This window comes from Pseudophryne corroboree, chromosome 2 (assembly GCF_028390025.1).
Source record: "Pseudophryne corroboree isolate aPseCor3 chromosome 2, aPseCor3.hap2, whole genome shotgun sequence".
In the NCBI taxonomy this organism is placed as follows: Eukaryota; Metazoa; Chordata; class Amphibia; order Anura; family Myobatrachidae; genus Pseudophryne; species Pseudophryne corroboree.
Window position 1 is genome coordinate 844,968,342 of NC_086445.1, and position 19,817 is coordinate 844,988,158.

At 46.6% G+C, this 19,817-nt stretch overlaps 1 protein-coding gene and 1 long non-coding RNA gene across 3 annotated transcripts in view; one reads left to right on the forward strand and one right to left on the reverse strand.

Moving 5' to 3' along the window:
- The first annotated feature begins 10,317 nt into the window (after nucleotides 1–10,317).
- The window catches only part of LOC135051304 (uncharacterized), a 109,271-nt gene continuing 99,771 nt past the window's right edge, over nucleotides 10,318–19,817 (forward strand). The window contains exons 1-2 of the long non-coding RNA XR_010242173.1: nucleotides 10,318–10,404; nucleotides 13,214–13,330. This is a non-coding gene — a long non-coding RNA (uncharacterized LOC135051304). The remainder of the gene's footprint in view (nucleotides 10,405–13,213; nucleotides 13,331–19,817) is intronic.
- LOC135051303 (histone H2A, sperm-like) lies at nucleotides 17,502–19,698 on the reverse strand. 2 transcript variants are annotated; one of them, XM_063957364.1, is made up of 2 exons: nucleotides 19,601–19,698; nucleotides 17,502–18,054 (listed from the first exon to the last, which is right to left on the reverse strand). In XM_063957364.1, exon 2 carries the CDS (start codon nucleotides 18,025–18,027, stop codon nucleotides 17,608–17,610), a length of 420 nt encoding a protein of 139 aa, XP_063813434.1. In that variant the 5' UTR covers nucleotides 18,028–18,054; nucleotides 19,601–19,698; the 3' UTR covers nucleotides 17,502–17,607. The 2 variants fall into 2 exon arrangements, with proteins under 2 accessions (XP_063813434.1, XP_063813435.1); XM_063957365.1 differs by having other exon boundaries at nucleotides 19,588–19,664.

A 19,817-nucleotide genomic window follows, 5' to 3' on the forward strand; every position in this document is an offset into this window, starting at 1 on the left:
CAAAGGCAACACACGGCTTGACACCAGGTGTCCGCATTTCTGTTGAAATAATTCCACACTGAAGAGCTGATTTTTTTTGTATTTTGACCAGGCATGTCAATGGCCATATTCATCCCACGGACAACAGGTGTCTCCCCGGGTGCCTGACTTAAACAAACCACCTCACCATCAGAATCCTCCTTGTCAATTTCCTCCCCAGCGCCAGCAACACCCATATCCTCATCCTGGTGTACTTCAACAGTGACATCTTCAATTTGACTATCAGGAACTGGACTGCGGGTGCTCCTTCCAGCACTTGCAGGGGGCGTGCAAATGGTGGAAGGCGCAAGCTCTTCCCTTCCAGTGTTGGGAAGGTCAGGCATCGCAACCGACACAATTGGACTCTCCTTTGGGATTTGTGATTTCGAAGAACGCACAGTTCTTTGCTGTGCTTTTGCCGCAAGTCTTTTCTTTTTTCTAGCGAGAGGATGAGTGCTTCCATCCTCATGTGAAGCTGAACCACTAGCCATGAACATAGGCCAGGGCCTCAGCCGTTCCTTGCCACTCCGTGTCGTAAATGGCATATTGGCAAGTTTACGCTTCTCCTCAGACGCTTTTAATTTAGATTTTTGGGTCATTTTTTTACTGATCTTTTGTGTTTTGGATTTGACATGCTCTGTACTATGACATTGGGCATCGGCCTTGGCAGACGACGTTGATGGCATTTCATCGTCTCGGCCATGACTAGTGGCAGCAGCTTCAGCACGAGGTGGAAGTGGATCTTGATATTTCCCTATTTTTTTAACCTCCACATTTTTGTTCTCCATATTTTAATGCGCACAACTAAAAGCCACCACAGGTATACAATGTAGATGGAAGGATAGTATAGTATTATATTACTTATGGAGGACGAGTGACTGACGACACAGAGGTAGGTACAGCCGTGGCCTACCGTACTGCTATATATATATATATATAATATACTGTATATAACAGACCTGGTGGACACTGTCAGCAGACTGCTAAACTAGTATGAAGAAAAAAAAAACCCACCACAGGTAGATATACAATGTAGATGGATGGATAGTAAGTATAGTATTATATTACTTATGGACGACGAGTGCACTGACGACACAGAGGTAGGTACAGCCGTGGCCTACCGTACTGCTTATATATATAATATACTGTATATAACGGACCTGGTGGACACTGTCAGCAGACTGCTAAACTAGTATGAAGAAAAAAAAAAACCACCACAGGTAGGTATACAATGTAGATGGATGGATAGTATAGTATTATATTACTTATGGACGACGAGTGCACAGACGACACAGAGGTAGGTACAGCCGTGGCCTACCGTACTGCTTATATATATATAATATACTGTATATAACGGACCTGGTGAACACTGTCAGCAGACTGCTAAACTAGTATGAAGAAAAAAAACCCACCACAGGTAGGTATACAATGTAGATGGCTGGATAGTAAGTATAGTATTATATTACTTATGGACGACGAGTGCACTGACGACACAGAGGTAGGTACAGCCGTGGCCTACCGTACTGCTTATATATATAATATACTGTATATAACGGACCTGGTGGACACTGTCAGCAGACTGCTAAACTAGTATGAAGAAAAAAAAACCCACCACAGGTAGTTATACAATGTAGATGGATGGATAGTAAGTATAGTATTATATTACTTATGGACGACGAGTGCACTGACGACACAGAGGTAGGTACAGCCGTGGCCTACCGTACTGCTTATATATATAATATACTGTATACAACGGACCTGGTGGACACTGTCAGCAAACTGCTAAACTAGTATGAAGAAAAAAAAACCCACCACAGGAAGGTATACAATGTAGATGGATGGATAGTTTAGTATTATATTACTTATGGACGACGAGTGCACTGACGACACAGAGGTAGGTACAGCCGTGGCCTACCGTACTGCTTATATATATAATATACTGTATATAACGGACCTGGTGGACACTGTCAGCAGACTGCTAAACTAGTATGAAGGAAAAAAAAAACACCACAGGTAGTTATACAATGTAGATGGATGGATAGTAAGTATAGTATTATATTACTTATGGACGACGAGTGCACTGACGACACAGAGGTAGGTACATCCGTGGCCTACCGTACTGCTTATATATATAATATACTGTATATAACGGACCTGGTGGACACTGTCAGCAGACTGCTAAACTAGTATGAAGAAAAAAAAAACCACCACAGGTAGGTATACAATGTAGATGGATGGATAGTAAGTATAGTATTATATTACTTATGGACGACGAGTGCACTGACGACACAGAGGTAGGTACAGCCGTGGCCTACCGTACTGCTTATATATATAATATACTGTATATAACGGACCTGGTGGACACTGTCAGCAGACTGCTAAACTAGTATGAAGAAAAAACCCCCCACCACAGGTAGTTATACAATGTAGATGGATGGATAGTAAGTATAGTATTATATTACTTATGGACGACGAGTGCACTGACAACACAGAGGTAGGTACAGCCGTGGCCTACCGTACTGCTTATATATATAATATACTGTATATAACGGACCTGGTGGACACTGCCAGCAGACTGCTAAACTAGTATGAAGAAAAAAAAACCCACCACAGGTTGGTATACAATGTAGATGGATGGATAGTAAGTATAGTATTATATTACTTATGGACGACGAGTGCACTGACGACACAGAGGTAGGTACAGCCGTGGCCTACCGTACTGCTTATATATATAATATACTGTATATAATGGACCTGGTGGACACTGTCAGCAGACTGCTAAACTAGTATGAAGAAAAAAAAAACCACCACAGGAAGGTATACAATGTAGATGGATGGATAGTATAGTATTATATTACTTATGGACGACGAGTGCACTGACAACACAGAGGTAGGTACAGCCGTGGCCTACCGTACTGCTTATATATATAATATACTGTATATAACGGACCAGGTGGACACTGTCAGCAGACTGCTAAACTAGTATGAAGGAAAAAAAACCCACCACAGGTAGTTATACAATGTAGATGGATGGATAGTAAGTATAGTATTATATTACTTATGGACGACGAGTGCACTGACGACACAGAGGTAGGTACAGCCGTGGCCTACCGTACTGCTTATATATATAATATACTGTATATAACGGACCTGGTGGACACTGTCAGCAGACTGCTAAACTAGTATGAAGGAAAAAAAAAACACCACAGGTAGTTATACAATGTAGATGGATGGATAGTAAGTATAGTATTATATTACTTATGGACGACGAGTGCACTGACGACACAGAGGTAGGTACATCCGTGGCCTACCGTACTGCTTATATATATAATATACTGTATATAACGGACCTGGTGGACACTGTCAGCAGACTGCTAAACTAGTATGAAGAAAAAAAAAACCACCACAGGTAGGTATACAATGTAGATGGATGGATAGTAAGTATAGTATTATATTACTTATGGACGACGAGTGCACTGACGACACAGAGGTAGGTACAGCCGTGGCCTACCGTACTGCTTATATATATAATATACTGTATATAACGGACCTGGTGGACACTGTCAGCAGACTGCTAAACTAGTATGAAGAAAAAAACCCCCACCACAGGTAGTTATACAATGTAGATGGATGGATAGTAAGTATAGTATTATATTACTTATGGACGACGAGTGCACTGACAACACAGAGGTAGGTACAGCCGTGGCCTACCGTACTGCTTATATATATAATATACTGTATATAACGGACCTGGTGGACACTGCCAGCAGACTGCTAAACTAGTATGAAGAAAAAAAAAACCACCACAGGTTGGTATACAATGTAGATGGATGGATAGTAAGTATAGTATTATATTACTTATGGACGACGAGTGCACTGACGACACAGAGGTAGGTACAGCCGTGGCCTACCGTACTGCTTATATATATAATATACTGTATATAATGGACCTGGTGGACACTGTCAGCAGACTGCTAAACTAGTATGAAGAAAAAAAAAACCACCACAGGAAGGTATACAATGTAGATGGATGGATAGTATAGTATTATATTACTTATGGACGACGAGTGCACTGACAACACAGAGGTAGGTACAGCCGTGGCCTACCGTACTGCTTATATATATAATATACTGTATATAACGGACCTGGTGGACACTGTCAGCAGACTGCTAAACTAGTATGAAGGAAAAAAAACCCACCACAGGTAGTTATACAATGTAGATGGATGGATAGTAAGTATAGTATTATATTACTTATGGACGACGAGTGCACTGACGACACAGAGGTAGGTACAGCCGTGGCCTACCGTACTGCTTATATATATAATATACTGTATATAACGGACCTGGTGGACACTGTCAGCAGACTGCTAAACTAGTATGAAGAAAAAAAAACCCACCACAGGTAGGTATACAATGTAGATGGATGGATAGTAAGTATAGTATTATATTACTTATGGACGACGAGTGCACTGACGACACAGAGGTAGGTACAGCCGTGGCCTACCGTACTGCTTATATATATAATATACTGTATATAACGGACCTGGTGGACACTGTCAGCAGACTGCTAAACTAGTATGAAGGAAAAAAAACCCACCACAGGTAGTTATACAATGTAGATGGATGGATAGTAAGTATAGTATTATATTACTTATGGACGACGAGTGCACTGACGACACAGAGGTAGGTACAGCCGTGGCCTACCGTACTGCTTATATATATAATATACTGTATATAACGGACCTGGTGGACACTGTCAGCAGACTGCTAAACTAGTATGAAGAAAAAAAAACCCACCACAGGTAGGTATACAATGTAGATGGATGGATAGTAAGTATAGTATTATATTACTTATGGACGACGAGTGCACTGACGACACAGAGGTAGGTACAGCCGTGGCCTACCGTACTGCTTATATATATAATATACTGTATATAACGGACCTGGTGGACACTGTCAGCAGACTGCTAAACTAGTATGAAGAAAAAAAACCCCACCACAGGTAGTTATACAATGTAGATGGATGGATAGTAAGTATAGTATTATATTACTTATGGACGACGAGTGCACTGACAACACAGAGGTAGGTACAGCCGTGGCCTACCGTACTGCTTATATATATATAATATACTGTATATAACGGACCTGGTGGACACTGCCAGCAGACTGCTAAACTAGTATGAAGGAAAAAAAAACCACCACAGGTTGGTATACAATGTAGATGGATGGATAGTAAGTATAGTATTATATTACTTATGGACGACGAGTGCACTGACGACACAGAGGTAGGTACAGCCGTGGCCTACCGTACTGCTTATATATATAATATACTGTATATAACGGACCTGGTGGACACTGTCAGCAGACTGCTAAACTAGTATGAAAAAAAAAACCCCACCACAGGTTGGTATACAATGTAGATGGATGGATAGTAAGTATAGTATTATATTACTTATGGACGACGAGTGCACTGACGACACAGAGGTAGGTACAGCCGTGGCCTACCGTACTGCTTATATATATAATATACTGTATATAACGGACCTGGTGGACACTGCCAGCAGACTGCTAAACTAGTATGAAGAAAAAAAAACCACCACAGGTTGGTATACAATGTAGATGGATGGATAGTAAGTATAGTATTATATTACTTATGGATGACGAGTGCACTGACGACACAGAGGTAGGTACAGCCGTGGCCTACCGTACTGCTTATATATATAATATACTGTATATAACGGACCTGGTGGACACTGCCAGCAGACTGCTAAACTAGTATGAAGAAAAAAAAAAACCACCACAGGTTGGTATACAATGTAGATGGATGGATAGTAAGTATAGTATTATATTACTTATGGATGACGAGTGCACTGACGACACAGAGGTAGGTACAGCCGTGGCCTACCGTACTGCTTATATATATAATATACTGTATATAACGGACCTGGTGGACACTGCCAGCAGACTGCTAAACTAGTATGAAGAAAAAAAAAAACCACCACAGGTAGGTATACAATGTAGATGGATGGATAGTAAGTATAGTATTATATTACTTATGGATGACGAGTGCACTGACGACACAGAGGTAGGTACAGCCGTGGCCTACCGTACTGCTTATATATATAATATACTGTATATAACGGACTTGGTGGACACTGTCAGCAGACTGCTAAACTAGTATGAAGAAAAAAAAAAAAACACCACAGGAGTGTTTTTCAGGCAGACAAACGTATACTGGACTGGTGGTCACTGTCAGCAAAACTGTGCACTGTACTCCTGCTATAACTGCTCCCCAGTCCCCACAATTAGGCAGTGTGAGCAGTGCACTCAGCACAGATATATCATGCAGCAGTGCAGCACACTGAGCACAGATATGGTGGAGCGTTTTTTTCAGGCAGAGAAACAAAGGATTAAACTAACTCACTGGTGGTAAACCCTGCACTGTACTCCCTAACAGCTGCTCCCCGTCCCCAATCCTCCCCACATAACTAAGTCACTCAGTTTACTCTGTTCTTTTCTAATATAACGGAGAGGACGGCAGACACGTCCTCTCCCTATCAATCTCAATGCACGTGTGAAAATGGCGGCGACGCGCGCCTCCTTATATAGAATCCGAATCTCGCGAGTATCCGACAGCGGGATGATGACGTTCGGGCGCGCTCGGGTTAACCGAGCAAGGCGGGAGGATCCGAGTCGCTCGGACCCGTGTAAAAAAAAGGTGAAGTTCGGGCGGGTCGGATCCCGAGGATCCGAACCCGCTCATCACTAGTATCAATGGACATATACGGCAGGATCACTTGACATATACGGCAGCACAGGGACGCCACCACTGGACTGATGCAAAACAACACAGCTCCACTGCAATGGACTGGACTTATACAGCAGCACTGGACATATGGCAGCAGAGGACACCACCACTGTGACTGGACTGATGCAGCACAACACACCACCACTGGACTGATGCAGCACAACACAGCACCACTGTGACTGGACAGATGCAGCACAAGACACAGACACTGAGGACGATGACACGTCCTCTTTCTACACTCTCCAATGCCGGAGTGAAAATGGTGGTCCCCACCATTTTCACTCCTTATATGGAATCCAAACCCAGTGAGAATCCGACAGCGCGATGATGACATTTTGACTCGTTCTGGTTTCCGAGTCAGGTGGAAAAATCCGAGCCTGACTCAGATCCGGGCTCATGACGTGAAGTCCGGTAGAGTTCGGTTCTCTGAGAACCGAACCCGCTCATATCTATCAATTATATATTTGTTAAATGTTTAGGGTTGCCTGGTCAGTTGGTTAGAAAATAAACACATGATGCGTGCTGATCTGCCATTCTGTTTCTAGGCTGCATGATTGCATATAGTTGATCAGACATATAGCAAGTGTGTCATCAAATTCCAGTGCAGCCATGTGTAGTGTGACTTTTATTTATCGGGTTTTACAATAGTGTTCATCTTACTTTTGGTAATTATTATTTATAAATATTTAGGGGCCTATGTAGTAATGATAATCATAGCAATGTCTGTTATTATCCAGTCTTGTTTTGTTTCCAATTATAAAGCACCAAGGAATATACTGGCTTTATATACTGTAAGTAACTGTATATAGTATAAATAAAAATAATAGTACATAGGGGTCAGACCATAGTTCCCATTGATAATAATGGGGAATGCAATCTGTAGTGCTAATTAGCCATTTGCATGATAAGGCTGTACATAGACTTACCATACTATCCCTTTAAACCAGTACACTCATGAATTACACAGGTTCTCTGGCTGCTTAAAACCAGGTGAAATGCAGGCTTGAAGTTAGCAAGCCTCAGAACATGTGTGATTCATCAGTGCCCTGGTTTAAGGGGATAGTATGGTAAGTCTAATAGTACACAAAGAGATACATAAAATGGCTAATTTAATTTAAAAAAAAAAAGCTTAATATATAGGCTTCTTAGTTTTTTGTTGATTACTAAAAACTTTACATATTCAGCAACAGTTTCGCCATATCTATCTGCCTGGGTAACTCTCACAATGGGCCTACTGTAATTCATAGGGGTGAATAGGGAACTGAAAGTGGTCCTGGAGCAAATTGTAGAAGTTGCCCTACATGGGCAGCACCAAAGGTATACCGTGAAACCATGGCGGCAGCAACACCGCTCATATGTCAATAAACAAAACAGGCCCCACGTGCACATCTCCAATGCCCGCCAGTAGTAGCATCCTTATATGTAATGCCCCCCAGTAGCACTGTCCTTATACGAAATGCCCGCCAGTAGTTGCGTCCTTATACGTAATTCTCGCCAGTAGTAGCATCCTTATATGTAATGCTCGCCAGTAGTAGCGTCCTTATACGTAATGCCCGCCAGTAGCAGCATCCTTATACGAAATGCCCACCAGTAGCTAGCAACATCCTTATACGAAATGCCCGCCAGTAGTAGTGTCCATAATGAATGCATGCATACATACCTTAAACAAACACACCTCACATTTCTCTCTCACCCGCCACTTACCAAGTCTGGCTGGTCATTACTTTTTACTCTCTCCCTGTTCAGCTGCCTGTTCCCATGTAGCTCCACCACTCCATCCCTTGTAGCTCCGCCCCCTCTTCAGGACCCGCAATGCCTGCACACAGCTGCTGTCACAGGCGAGATGGAGAGAAGGCTTTTCATGCTGCCGGCTCCGCTGCCTGTCATACAGTGACAGGCACGACAGTCGGGGGGACAGGGCGGCGCAGCAGCAGGGATGCAGAGCACCTCTACAGCCTGGCGCCTCCCTGCTTTGCATCCCTTTGCTTAGGGGGGTAGCGCCAGGCCTGATCACCATTAAAAATAGTGATAATGCCTGTGCAATCTGACACTGAATTCAAGGGTAGATGTATTATCAAGCATGTACTTTCCAAAACTTGTGCAGACCCGTTTCATAGGCAAACGCGGCTGGTGGGGTTCCAGTAGCCTGAAACTCCTCCCTCCTCTTGGCCAGCAGCAAAAAATGATAGCAATAGTATATAATAAAATCACTAGAGCTGCTGTCACATCATGCAGTTTAATGAACAGAGCAGAGTTACTGTACATGCCCAGTGGTAACATCTTCTTCTGCAGAGTGTACGGTGTATTTGGGTCTGAGCCATCAATCAGTGCACTGGGCCAGAGAGTAGCTTCAAAGAAGAAGAGACAGGAGCCTTACCATGAAGTGAGAGACTGTGTGCTTAGAAAGTACAGTTCTGCCTCACACTGGTTCCATTATGTTTGTGTATTTATTTAATTATGTTTAACTATTTCTTGACCTTTTCAGCTGTCCTTCCCAGTGTTTGTACCTGAAGGTTATATCTTCTCCCCCCGCCCCCCCAAGTAACATTGCAGCTGTCCGAACAGTCACTGCCTATTCATACAGTACATTGACGTGCTATGTTGTAGCTAGTAAGGCTGAAAATGACTGGGGCACATAGCACCTGCAGCACTTTCCAGTAATTGCTGCTTCCTTACATGGGGGAGAAGCATCATCAACGCACATAACGTGCACTGATACCACTTCTCTTCCATAACACCTGGGTACATATCAGGGACGTGCAGTCAGGGGAGGCAGGCGAGGCAGTGCCTCCCCTGTCATTAATCAGTAAAATAATGTAAAGAAGATATTTATGACACATATTCTGTGTCATAACTATCTGCCTTAGCCTTTACATTATTTTAATCTTTTTAATTTACAAGAAAACTGCCTGTAGTGTGATTCGGAGGCACTGCTGCCAGTGCCTCCCGCTAGCAATGTGAAATGTCCGGAAGCGGGGGGCGGGGCTAAGCTTTTGCCAGTGAAAGCCCATTAAAAATATCAGCAGAAGCGGCACTTACTATAAGTGCCTCTGTGACAGGGGGCGTGCTTTCAGCCTAGATGAAAGCACACCCCTGTCACTACCACCCATGTATTGGCCAGTCGCTGGAATAGAGGGAAGGGGGGGCGAGGGGACGAGACACAGCATGGATTTTATCTTACTTTATCTACATGTGCGGGTGCCTATTAGCTCCCCGCTCTCCCATCCCCCGGTAATGCAATACGGCCCAAGGCAGAGAGATAGGAGCCGCCACTTCAAAACCCTGTCAGTGTCCACTCGGCTAACAAACCCCTCCGCACGGCGCACTGACTCCTCGTCTGCCTGGTGTGTGGCAGCCAGAGCCTCACACCAGGCAGACGAGGAGTCCGTGCGCCATGCGGGGGGGGGGGTTTCGCAGTGGCGGCTCTTATCTCTCCTCTGCCTCTGGCCGGACTGTGTTACCGGGGGTTGGGAGGGCGGGGAGCTAATAGGCACCCGCACATGTAGATGTAGACTATGAAAAGGTACACGTTGCTAAATAGCAGGGAGACATCGCGGACGGACCGGGAGCTGCAGGTGAGGTGACAGTGATGCTTAACTGTGCGCTTATTCACAGTACTGCTCCCATCCTGCCCAACCCCCCCTTCCCAGCTCAGCACCGTTACTCCCATCCTGCCCCACACCACTACTCTCATCCTGCCCCACACCACTACTCTCATCCTGCCCCACACCACTACTCTCATTCTACCCCCTGCCCCACACCACTACTCTCATCCTGCCCCACACCACTACTCTCATCCTACCCCCTGCCCTACACCACTACTCTCATGCTGCCGCACACCACTACTCTCATCCTACCCCCTGCCCCACACCACTACTCTCATCCTGCCGCACACCACTACTCTCATCCTACCCCCTGCCCCACACCACTACTCTCATCCTGCCGCACACCACTACTCTCATCCTACCCCCTGCCCCACACCACTACTCTCATCCTACCCCCTGCCCCACACCACTACTCTCATCCTGCCGCACACCACTACTCTCATCCTACCCCCTGCCCCACACCACTACTCTCATCCTACCCCCTGCCCCACACCACTACTCTCATCCTGCCCCACACCACTACTCTCATCCTACCCCCTGCCCCACACCACTACTCTCATCCTGCCCCCTACCCCCTGCCCCACACCACTACTCTCATCCTACCCCCTGCCCCACACCACTACTCTCATCCTACCCCCTGCCCCACACCACTACTCTCATCCTACCCCCTGCCCCACACCACTACTCTCATCCTACCCCCTGCCCCACACCACTACTCTCATCCTGCCCCACACCACTACTCTCATCCTACCCCCTGCCCCACACCACTACTCTCATCCTGCCCCACACCACTATTCTCATCCTGCCCCCTGCTATGCACCACTACTCCCATCCTGCCCCCCCTGCTATGCACCACTACCCCCATCCTGCCCCCCCTGCTCCGCACCACTACTCCCATCCTGCCCCCCCTGCTCCGCACCACTACTCCCATCCTGCCCTCTCTGCTCCGCACCACTACTCCCATCCTGCCCCCCCTGCTATGCACCACTACCCCCATCCTGCCCCCCCTGCTCCGCACCACTACTCCCATCCTGCCCCCCCTGCTCCGCACCACTACCCCCATCCTGCCCCCCCTGCTCCGCACCACTACTCCCATCCTGCCCCCCTGCTATGCACCACTACCCCCATCCTGCCCCCCCTGCTCCGCACCACTACTCCCATCCTGCCCCCCCTGCTCCGCACCACTACCCCCATCCTGCCCCCCCTGCTCCGCACCACTACTCCCATCCTGCCCTCCCTGCTCCGCACCACTACTCCCATCCTGCCCCCCCTGCTCCGCACCACTACCCCCATCCTGCCCCCCCTGCTCCGCACCACTACTCCCATCCTGCCCTCCCTGCTCCGCACCACTACTCCCATCCTGCCCTCCCTGCTCCGCACCACTACTTCCATCCTGCCCCCCCTGCTATGCACCACTACTCCCATCCTGCCCCCCCTGCTCCGCACCACTACTCCCATCCTAACCCCTGCTATGCAACACTACTCCCATCCTACCCCCCCTGCTCCGCAACACTACTCCCATCCTACCCCCTGCTATGCAACACTACTCCCATCCTACCCCCCCTGCTCCGCACCACTACTCCCATCCTAACCCCTGCTATGCAACACTACTCCCATCCTACACCCCTGCTATGCAACACTAGTCCCATCCTACCCCCCCTGCTCCGCACCACTACTCCCATCCTACCCCCTGCTATGCAACACTACTCCCATCCTACCCCCTGCTCCGCACCACTACTCCCATCCTACCCCCCCTGCTCTGCACCACTACTCCCATCCTACCCCTGCTATACACCACTACTCCCATCCTGCCCCCCCTGCTCCGCACCACTACTCCCATCCTACCCCCCCTGCTCTGCACCACTACTCCCATCCTACCCCCTGCTATGCACCACTACTCCCATCCTACCCCCCCTGCTCTGCACCACTACTCCCATCCTACCCCCTGCTATGCACCACTACTCCCATCCTGCCCCGCACCACTACTCCCATCCTACCCCCTGCTATGCAACACTACTCCCATCCTGTTCCCCCCTGCTCCGCACCATTACTCCCATCCTACCGTCCCTGCTATGCACCACTACTCCCATCCTGCCCGCTGCTCCACACTACTCCTCCGCCTCAATGACGTCACACCACGCGAACGGCCGCTCACCTGCCCGTGTTCTCCTGCTGGGCCCACCAACTCCACTGATGAGGCTGAGAGACAGTGAAGGTCGGGCAACTGAGAGGCACAGACAGAAGGGGAGTCGTACGGTATGCCGGCGCTCGGGCTCCCGGCGACCAGCATACCGGCGCCGGGAGCCCGACCGCCGGCATACCGACAGCGTGGCGTGCGCAAAGGAGCGCCACACTATTTTATTATCCCTCCAGGGGGGTTGTGGACCCCCACGAGGGAGAATAAGTGTCGGTATGCCGGCTGTCGGGATTCCGGCACCGGTATACTGTGTGCCGGGATCCCGACTTTCGGCATACTGAAGACCACCCGACAGAAGGGTGGGAGGCTCAGAGGCACAGAGTGAAGTGGGGAGAATGAGAGACAAAGTGAGGGGTATTGCGAGAGATTCAGATGGGAGTTGATGGTGTGGCTGAGAGACGACGCAGGGAGGAGATGATGGTGTGGCTGAGAGACGACGCAGGGCGGAGATGATGGTGTGGCTGAGAGATGCAGGAAAGGGGTAATGGCGTGGCTGATAGATGCAGCGGGAAGGAGGTGACACGACTCTGGGTGAACCTCTGTTGTATGATGATGACATTGGTTATATTCCTACACAAACAGGCATCTTCCGGATCATGTGATCTCCTACATGAATAGTGATTACCGACTGAAGACGCTGTCTGCCCAGGAAGGATACATTTCTTCAGAGGTTCCCCGTTATGAGAAACCACCATATAGGTAAGGTGCATATTGAATAGAAAAGAATGCCAGTAGGTGGTGCTAGACACGCCCGATAGGTGTTGTTAGACATGCCTAGTAGGTAGGTGGTACTAGACACGCCTCTACGATGGTGCACCCGGTAATAAAATGTGCTGCGCACACCTGTGTACGGCGGGGGCTGCGGCGGGGGAGAGTGGTGGCTAATTTAGTTTATAATGGGCTGAGTTCACCCATGCTTTATCAGGGACCCAAGGCTCAGGGCTGTACTCCTTCTGTTGTATTCTATACTGCTGGTAGAGTGGGACAGTAATGTGCTCTCCCTGGCGTCACCCTCTTCCTGTCACACTGTCACTGTCACCGACTCCTCTAACCCACAGCTGGCACAGACTGCTGGTACCCTCTCACTGTCACCCTCTCCCTGGCGTCGCCCTCTCGACATCACTCACAGCTGGCACTGACTGCTGGTACCCTCTCTCTGGCGTCACCCTCTCGACATCACCCACAGCTGGCACTGACTGCTGTCACCCTCTCCCCGTCAGCCACAGCTGGTCCCGACTGCTGTCACTCTCTCCCTGCCACCCTATCCCTGGCATCACCCTCTTCCCGTCACCCACAGCTGGCACCGACTTCTGTCACCCTCTCCCTGTCGTCACCCTCTCTCCATTACCCACAGCTGGCACAGACTGCTCTACCCTCTCACTGTCACTCACTACCTGGCGTCAACTTCTCCCTGTCAACCTCTCCTTGTTGCCCACAGCTGGCACCGACTGCTGTCACCATCTACCTGGCGTCACCCTCTCTCCATTACCCACAGCTGGTGCCAATTGCAGTCACCCTCTCCCCCTCTTCTGTCACCAACTCCCTGGCATCAACCTCTTCCTGTCACCCTCTCCCTGTGACCCACAACTGGCACAGACTGCTGTCACCCTCTCCCTGTGACCCTCTTACTGTCACCAGCTCCCTGGCATCCTCCTTTCCCTGGCGTCACCCACTGCTGTCCCCCTCTCCCAGTTACAAACTTCTGTCATCCTTGCCCTGGCGTCACCCACTGTTATCACCCTCTCACTGGCAACACCTTCTCCCTCTCACCCTCTCCCTAGCATCACCCACTGCTGTCACCCACTCCTTCTCCCTGGAATCGCCCACTGCCTTTCTTTGTCTCCCACTGACCCAGGGACAGCGGTGGTAGCAGGCATTGGCTTGGGTGCGGTGGCGGGCATCGGCGGGACACAGCAGACATTATGGCTGCAGTGCCTCACCAGCCACTGAGCTCACCGCACGCCACTGGTACATATGTAATAGGGTCAGAGTCTGCTGGAGGTGCAGAATGCCGGCTGATCTCAGATTTATTTTTATTTTTTTCTGGCAGCAGTCATTCACAAGGCAATACCAGGCCTTGCAAATGATTGCCGCTTAAAAAAAAAAAAAAAAAAGTGATCGGCCGGTATCTCACACCTCCAGCCAACTTGGCCCCTACTACACAGACTCCCTGGTCTTACATCTACCTCAGTCCTCTATTTGCATATTGTCAGCAGCACACTCACGGTTTCCTAGATAGATGTACAGCACTAAAAGACTACACACTGCCGCAGTCACATATTCACTGCAAAGCAGAATTTTAGAGGGGATTCTGGGCCTAATTCTGATTTGTACACAATGCTGATGTTTTCACAAATGACCGACAGTTTTTTGTGTCAACCTTTTGACGGTCAATCTTTCCTACTGTACCTATTCTACAGTAGGTCAACCTTTTGCAAAAAAATCATGGAGGATAGTATAGAACTCTGTGGAACAAATGTCAGTTGCACTGATAATTATACTCCAGACAAAACTCTGCCACGCTGGTGATAAATTATTTGAACCAGCTAAGGACTGTGCCATCCAGTCCAATGAAATTAAAGGCACTCAACCAAAATCCTATTGTCCATGGTATTAGATGTTTTAGAGAGCCATAAGTATTAAGATTGAACAGGCACCTGTGTCTCTTGTCATCAGAAGATCATTAAGCACACATACCAGGGCTGTTTCAGCACTGTGTATTTCTCCTGAATCCTGAGTGGAATGGGATCACACATATTGTGGGTTGACAGTTGGGATTCCTGTTGACTTGCAACCACTTTCTCAATCGTTCCTAGAAAAGGAAAGTTTGATACCAGTCTCTAGTCAGTCACGCAGTCTGTATCTGTATTACACTAGATATCTTAAACCCCAATTGCTTCCTTCAGTGGTTCAGCTAAAAGGACCGTCTGCAAAGAGACCTGAACTATTTTTGCAAATACAGGGCCAATTATTAGAAAGGCAGGGTTCAGATCACAGGTGATGAGATGCAACATTTGGGCAATTTCAGCATTGTCTTTTACATCCAGTGGGTTAAAGAAGATCCATGAAGACAGGATGCTTACATTGGAAGGTTCAGAAACATGGCACTGTGGAGATTCTAATCCAAATGAAGGATCCTTTATCTGCCAACTTGTCATTAGTGATTTTAATCAGTCTGCAAGCATGGTGGCTTGTACAGATAAAGCATCTCCATTGTACAGAAAAGATGAGTTTACCTATTGTTTGTATTTTATATACATTACACAATTGGTTGCTATTATGTTAAGATTTTGATAAATGTAATATGGTAGACGGCTGTGTCTGCAAATCTAAAACTATATAATGCCATATTCTGCGGGCTGACAACACCTCCAATGACTGACCATACACATTACTGCATGGACCCCTGTGACATTTTACTAGCGAGTCGGGGCTGCCCCAATAAAACACGGTATAGAGTGCTACCATAATAAAATTCCTTGCCCTCAATGAGACATCCAATAACGTAAACCAGTTAGAAAATTTCTAAAACCATGAATTACTGTCCTCCTACATCCTTGCATCAGTCAAGCTAAATCATGACATCACACCATGCCAGGACTCTGTAGCACAGAGTGGGTTTTTTTTTGCACGTTTTCTCACAAAAATACGTCTTAGCCTCACAGGCAGCTTCAGTTTATTAAAATATGCCTGTATTGTGTGTAATTGCAGTGCTATCTGCATCTAAAATGCCACGTTACAGTGACTTCATGGAAAACACTGTAGCATAGCATTGTGTATGCAAATAGTCACACAAAGAATATAGGCATGCCATTTTAATCAGCAGAAGCTGCTTGTTCATCCTATTACTTTGCATCTAAGACACATATCCATAAAAATAAATAATGCTCTGTGCAACCAAGTCACGCAGCACTCACGTGTTGTGTAATGCGACCAGAAGAAGCGCACGGAGCACAGATGTAAGAGGATATATCTGTACTTAAGTTACGCAACCTTAAAATGCCATGTACTGAGTGTTGCACTGTAAAATAATTCTTAATGGCTTTTAGCATAGTTCAGTGGGTCTCAAACTGTGCTGGGGTGCATCGGGTTGGTGGTCTAGGACCAATTCAAAGTATTTGTCAATGTTTGAAACAAAATCCGTGCTTGTGGCCAGAGGTGTCACCAACGCCTTGCACACCCGGTGCGGCGCCAGCATAAAAAGGGGGGTGGCTTTGCAGGAGGGGGCAGGGCTTTGCTTCCCGACCCACGTTTTTCGTCACTTGGGGCGGTTCAGGAGGTGCGTGCTGCCTCTCGTGGAGTGCTGTATGTGCAGTGCCGGCTCCTGTCACTGAGCAGGAGCCGGCACCGCACATACAGCACTCCACGAGAGTGCTGCACATAATATAACAGTGCAGCACGCTGCTCCTGTCACTGAGCAGAAATTTTGGCATCACCCAGTTGCGGGCTGCACCCCCCTTCTGATGCCACGGCTTGTGGCTGTCCATCATAAAATTGGTTAACATACAGAAGCAAATCTTGTTCCTCACCACATAAAATTGAACCCAAGGATGACCTATAAACATAATTTAATATTTTGTTAAATTTCTCAAGAAGCTTTTGGCTTAGGGGTGCAACAAAAACAAATCTGATATTCTAAGACACCGTGAATCAAACAAGTTTGGGAACCACTGTGATAGTTATATTACTATAGTACTTGATATACAGCAGCACTATTTATTCTAATGTGGCTATTTTGATTTCCAGAACCAAGCTGTAACAAACCCCTTAGCCACAAAGGGGAAAAATAAAACCCTTCAATGACAGAGTAATCATTTTTCACAGGTGCAAAAGTAATGACTACACTCAATAAAGTCAGTCCAATTGGATCTATGATAAAAATCAGAGCAGCTCTGACTATTTTTATTTAATATAATTAAGCATAAAATATAAAGTTTTAAAATGTACAAGTTATGAAAAAGCAACTGTTCAAATAATTAAAATTCCTGAGACTCTGCCGCTTTAGATTCTTCAGAGGATGGTCCCCGTGAGGTCTTCTTTGGCAGTAGAATGGCATGGATATTTGGCAGCACTCCTCCATCCGCTATAGTGACCCCATCAAACAGCTTGGCCAGTTCATCATCATTCCTGACAGCCAGCTGAATGTGTCTAGGCAAGATCCGGGACTTCTTGTTGTCTCTGGCTGCATTTCCCGACAGCTCAAGGACCTCAGCACATAGGTATTCCAGGGTGGCCGCCATGTAGATGCTGGCTGCAGAGCCAATCCTCTCAGCATAGTTCCCCTTCTTCAGGAACCTGTGGATACGGCCGACAGGGAACTGGAGACCTGCCTTAGAGGATCTGGAGGATTTACCAGCAGCAACCACCTTCTGGACCTTCTTTCCACGACCAGACATTCTTAAAGCACTACTTTATAGTGGAAGATATAAAAAAAAAAAAAAAAAATAATTATGAAAGATTGATTGATTTGGATACACAAATAAACCTGTGAAATTTATGGGTGTATTTACTGCAAAACATACTTGCCCACTATCCCAGAATGACCATGGGGCTGATGAAAGTTAAGGGCACCCGCCGACTTCCTAATGAAATGGGAGGGGTGGCGGGTGTGATGACAAGGACAGCACAGACAGTGTAATGGTTAGCATTACTACCTCACAGCACTGAGGCCATGAGTTCGATTACAACCATGGCCCTAACTGTGCAGAGTTAGTATATTCTCCCTTTGCTTGCGTGGGTTTCCCCCGGGTACTCTGGTGTCCTTCCACAATCCAAAAATATACTGGTAGGTCAATTGGCTCCCAATATTAACCCTAGTTGAAGCGTGTACATGTACATGTGATATGGAATATAGATTGTATGCTCCACTGGGGCAGGGACTGATGTGAATGTGCAAATATTCACCACAAAAGCACTGCAGGTGGTGTGTGCACTTAATAAATAAACTACTAATACATGGGCAAAGATTGGTGGATTGGGGAATCTTTAAATCTGATGTGTGGAGGGGAGTAGTATTGTTATTGTATGGGGGCTTTTAGTCAGTGCATCTTACACAGGAAGTAGTCCGTATGTATAACTGCACAACTCAGCATTTCCTGCCAATAAAGTATTTTTTGAGCAAAAGGTCAGAGAAGGTTTGAGAAAACAAAATGCTGAGAGGCGCATCCAAATTTGGACAGAGTTTAGGAGCACAGTGGGGCATAATCAGTTAGCCGCAGTGTTTATCCCATTGCCGACCCCAGTCTTACAAGGGCTATAGTGTGGTATTTTTTGTTGGCATTTCTTATAGCAGTGTTAGTGCAAACATTTAGGCTACTCCAGGTATGGATCCCAAAACATAATCAGCTAAAATTTTATTTAATATAGTAGGTGTACATTATAAGGCTTGACCCGATACTTGACTCAATTATACTGGTCTGCTTTTTTAGAAACATTAAAACACAGAAAGGTTGGATTAGACAGGTGACAAGTACTTGGTTTTCTTCTAACACACCAACTGAACAGAATGCTATAGCAGTGGTTCTCAGACTGTGCTGTGGCACCCTGGGGCCTTGGATTGTGGTCCAGGACCAAGTCAGTATTTATGTTCAATGGAATAGGCAAAACCTGGCTGCTAATCATAAAATGTGGACAAACAGAAGCAAATATTGTCCCTCACCATATGGCAGCCTAAGGATGACATATACAAGTTTACTTAAATATTTCTAAGTTTCTCAATAAGAAACCCTTGGCCTAGTGGGTGCCCTGAAAACATTTGATATACTAATGCTCCAGGATTCAAAAAAGTTCACTAATCACTGTGCTATGTAACAACTCTCCTAGACAGCATTCAAGCACACATTCATAACCCCAAACAAACAACCCAGAAGCCATCAAGGTACACAGGTAGGATCCTCTAGGGTAGAAAAAAACCACCACTCAAAAACAGATCCAACCAGATATACAGTACTACCCACTTTATAAACACACCTGTCTTCCTGTTTCCAATACTAATCTTGCTGGTTCAGCATGCAGAGCCTGTGTGTCTCTCTTTGTCCATGGTATTTATACCATGCTAATTGAACCTGAGACCAATCAGTGTCAGCTTAATGCAACATGTGAAGACAGACAGCAGCTGATTAATATTGTAGTGGTGTGTGTTAGTAAGTTGAGAGATAAACAAATATAAACTTGTAATTTGTGTAAA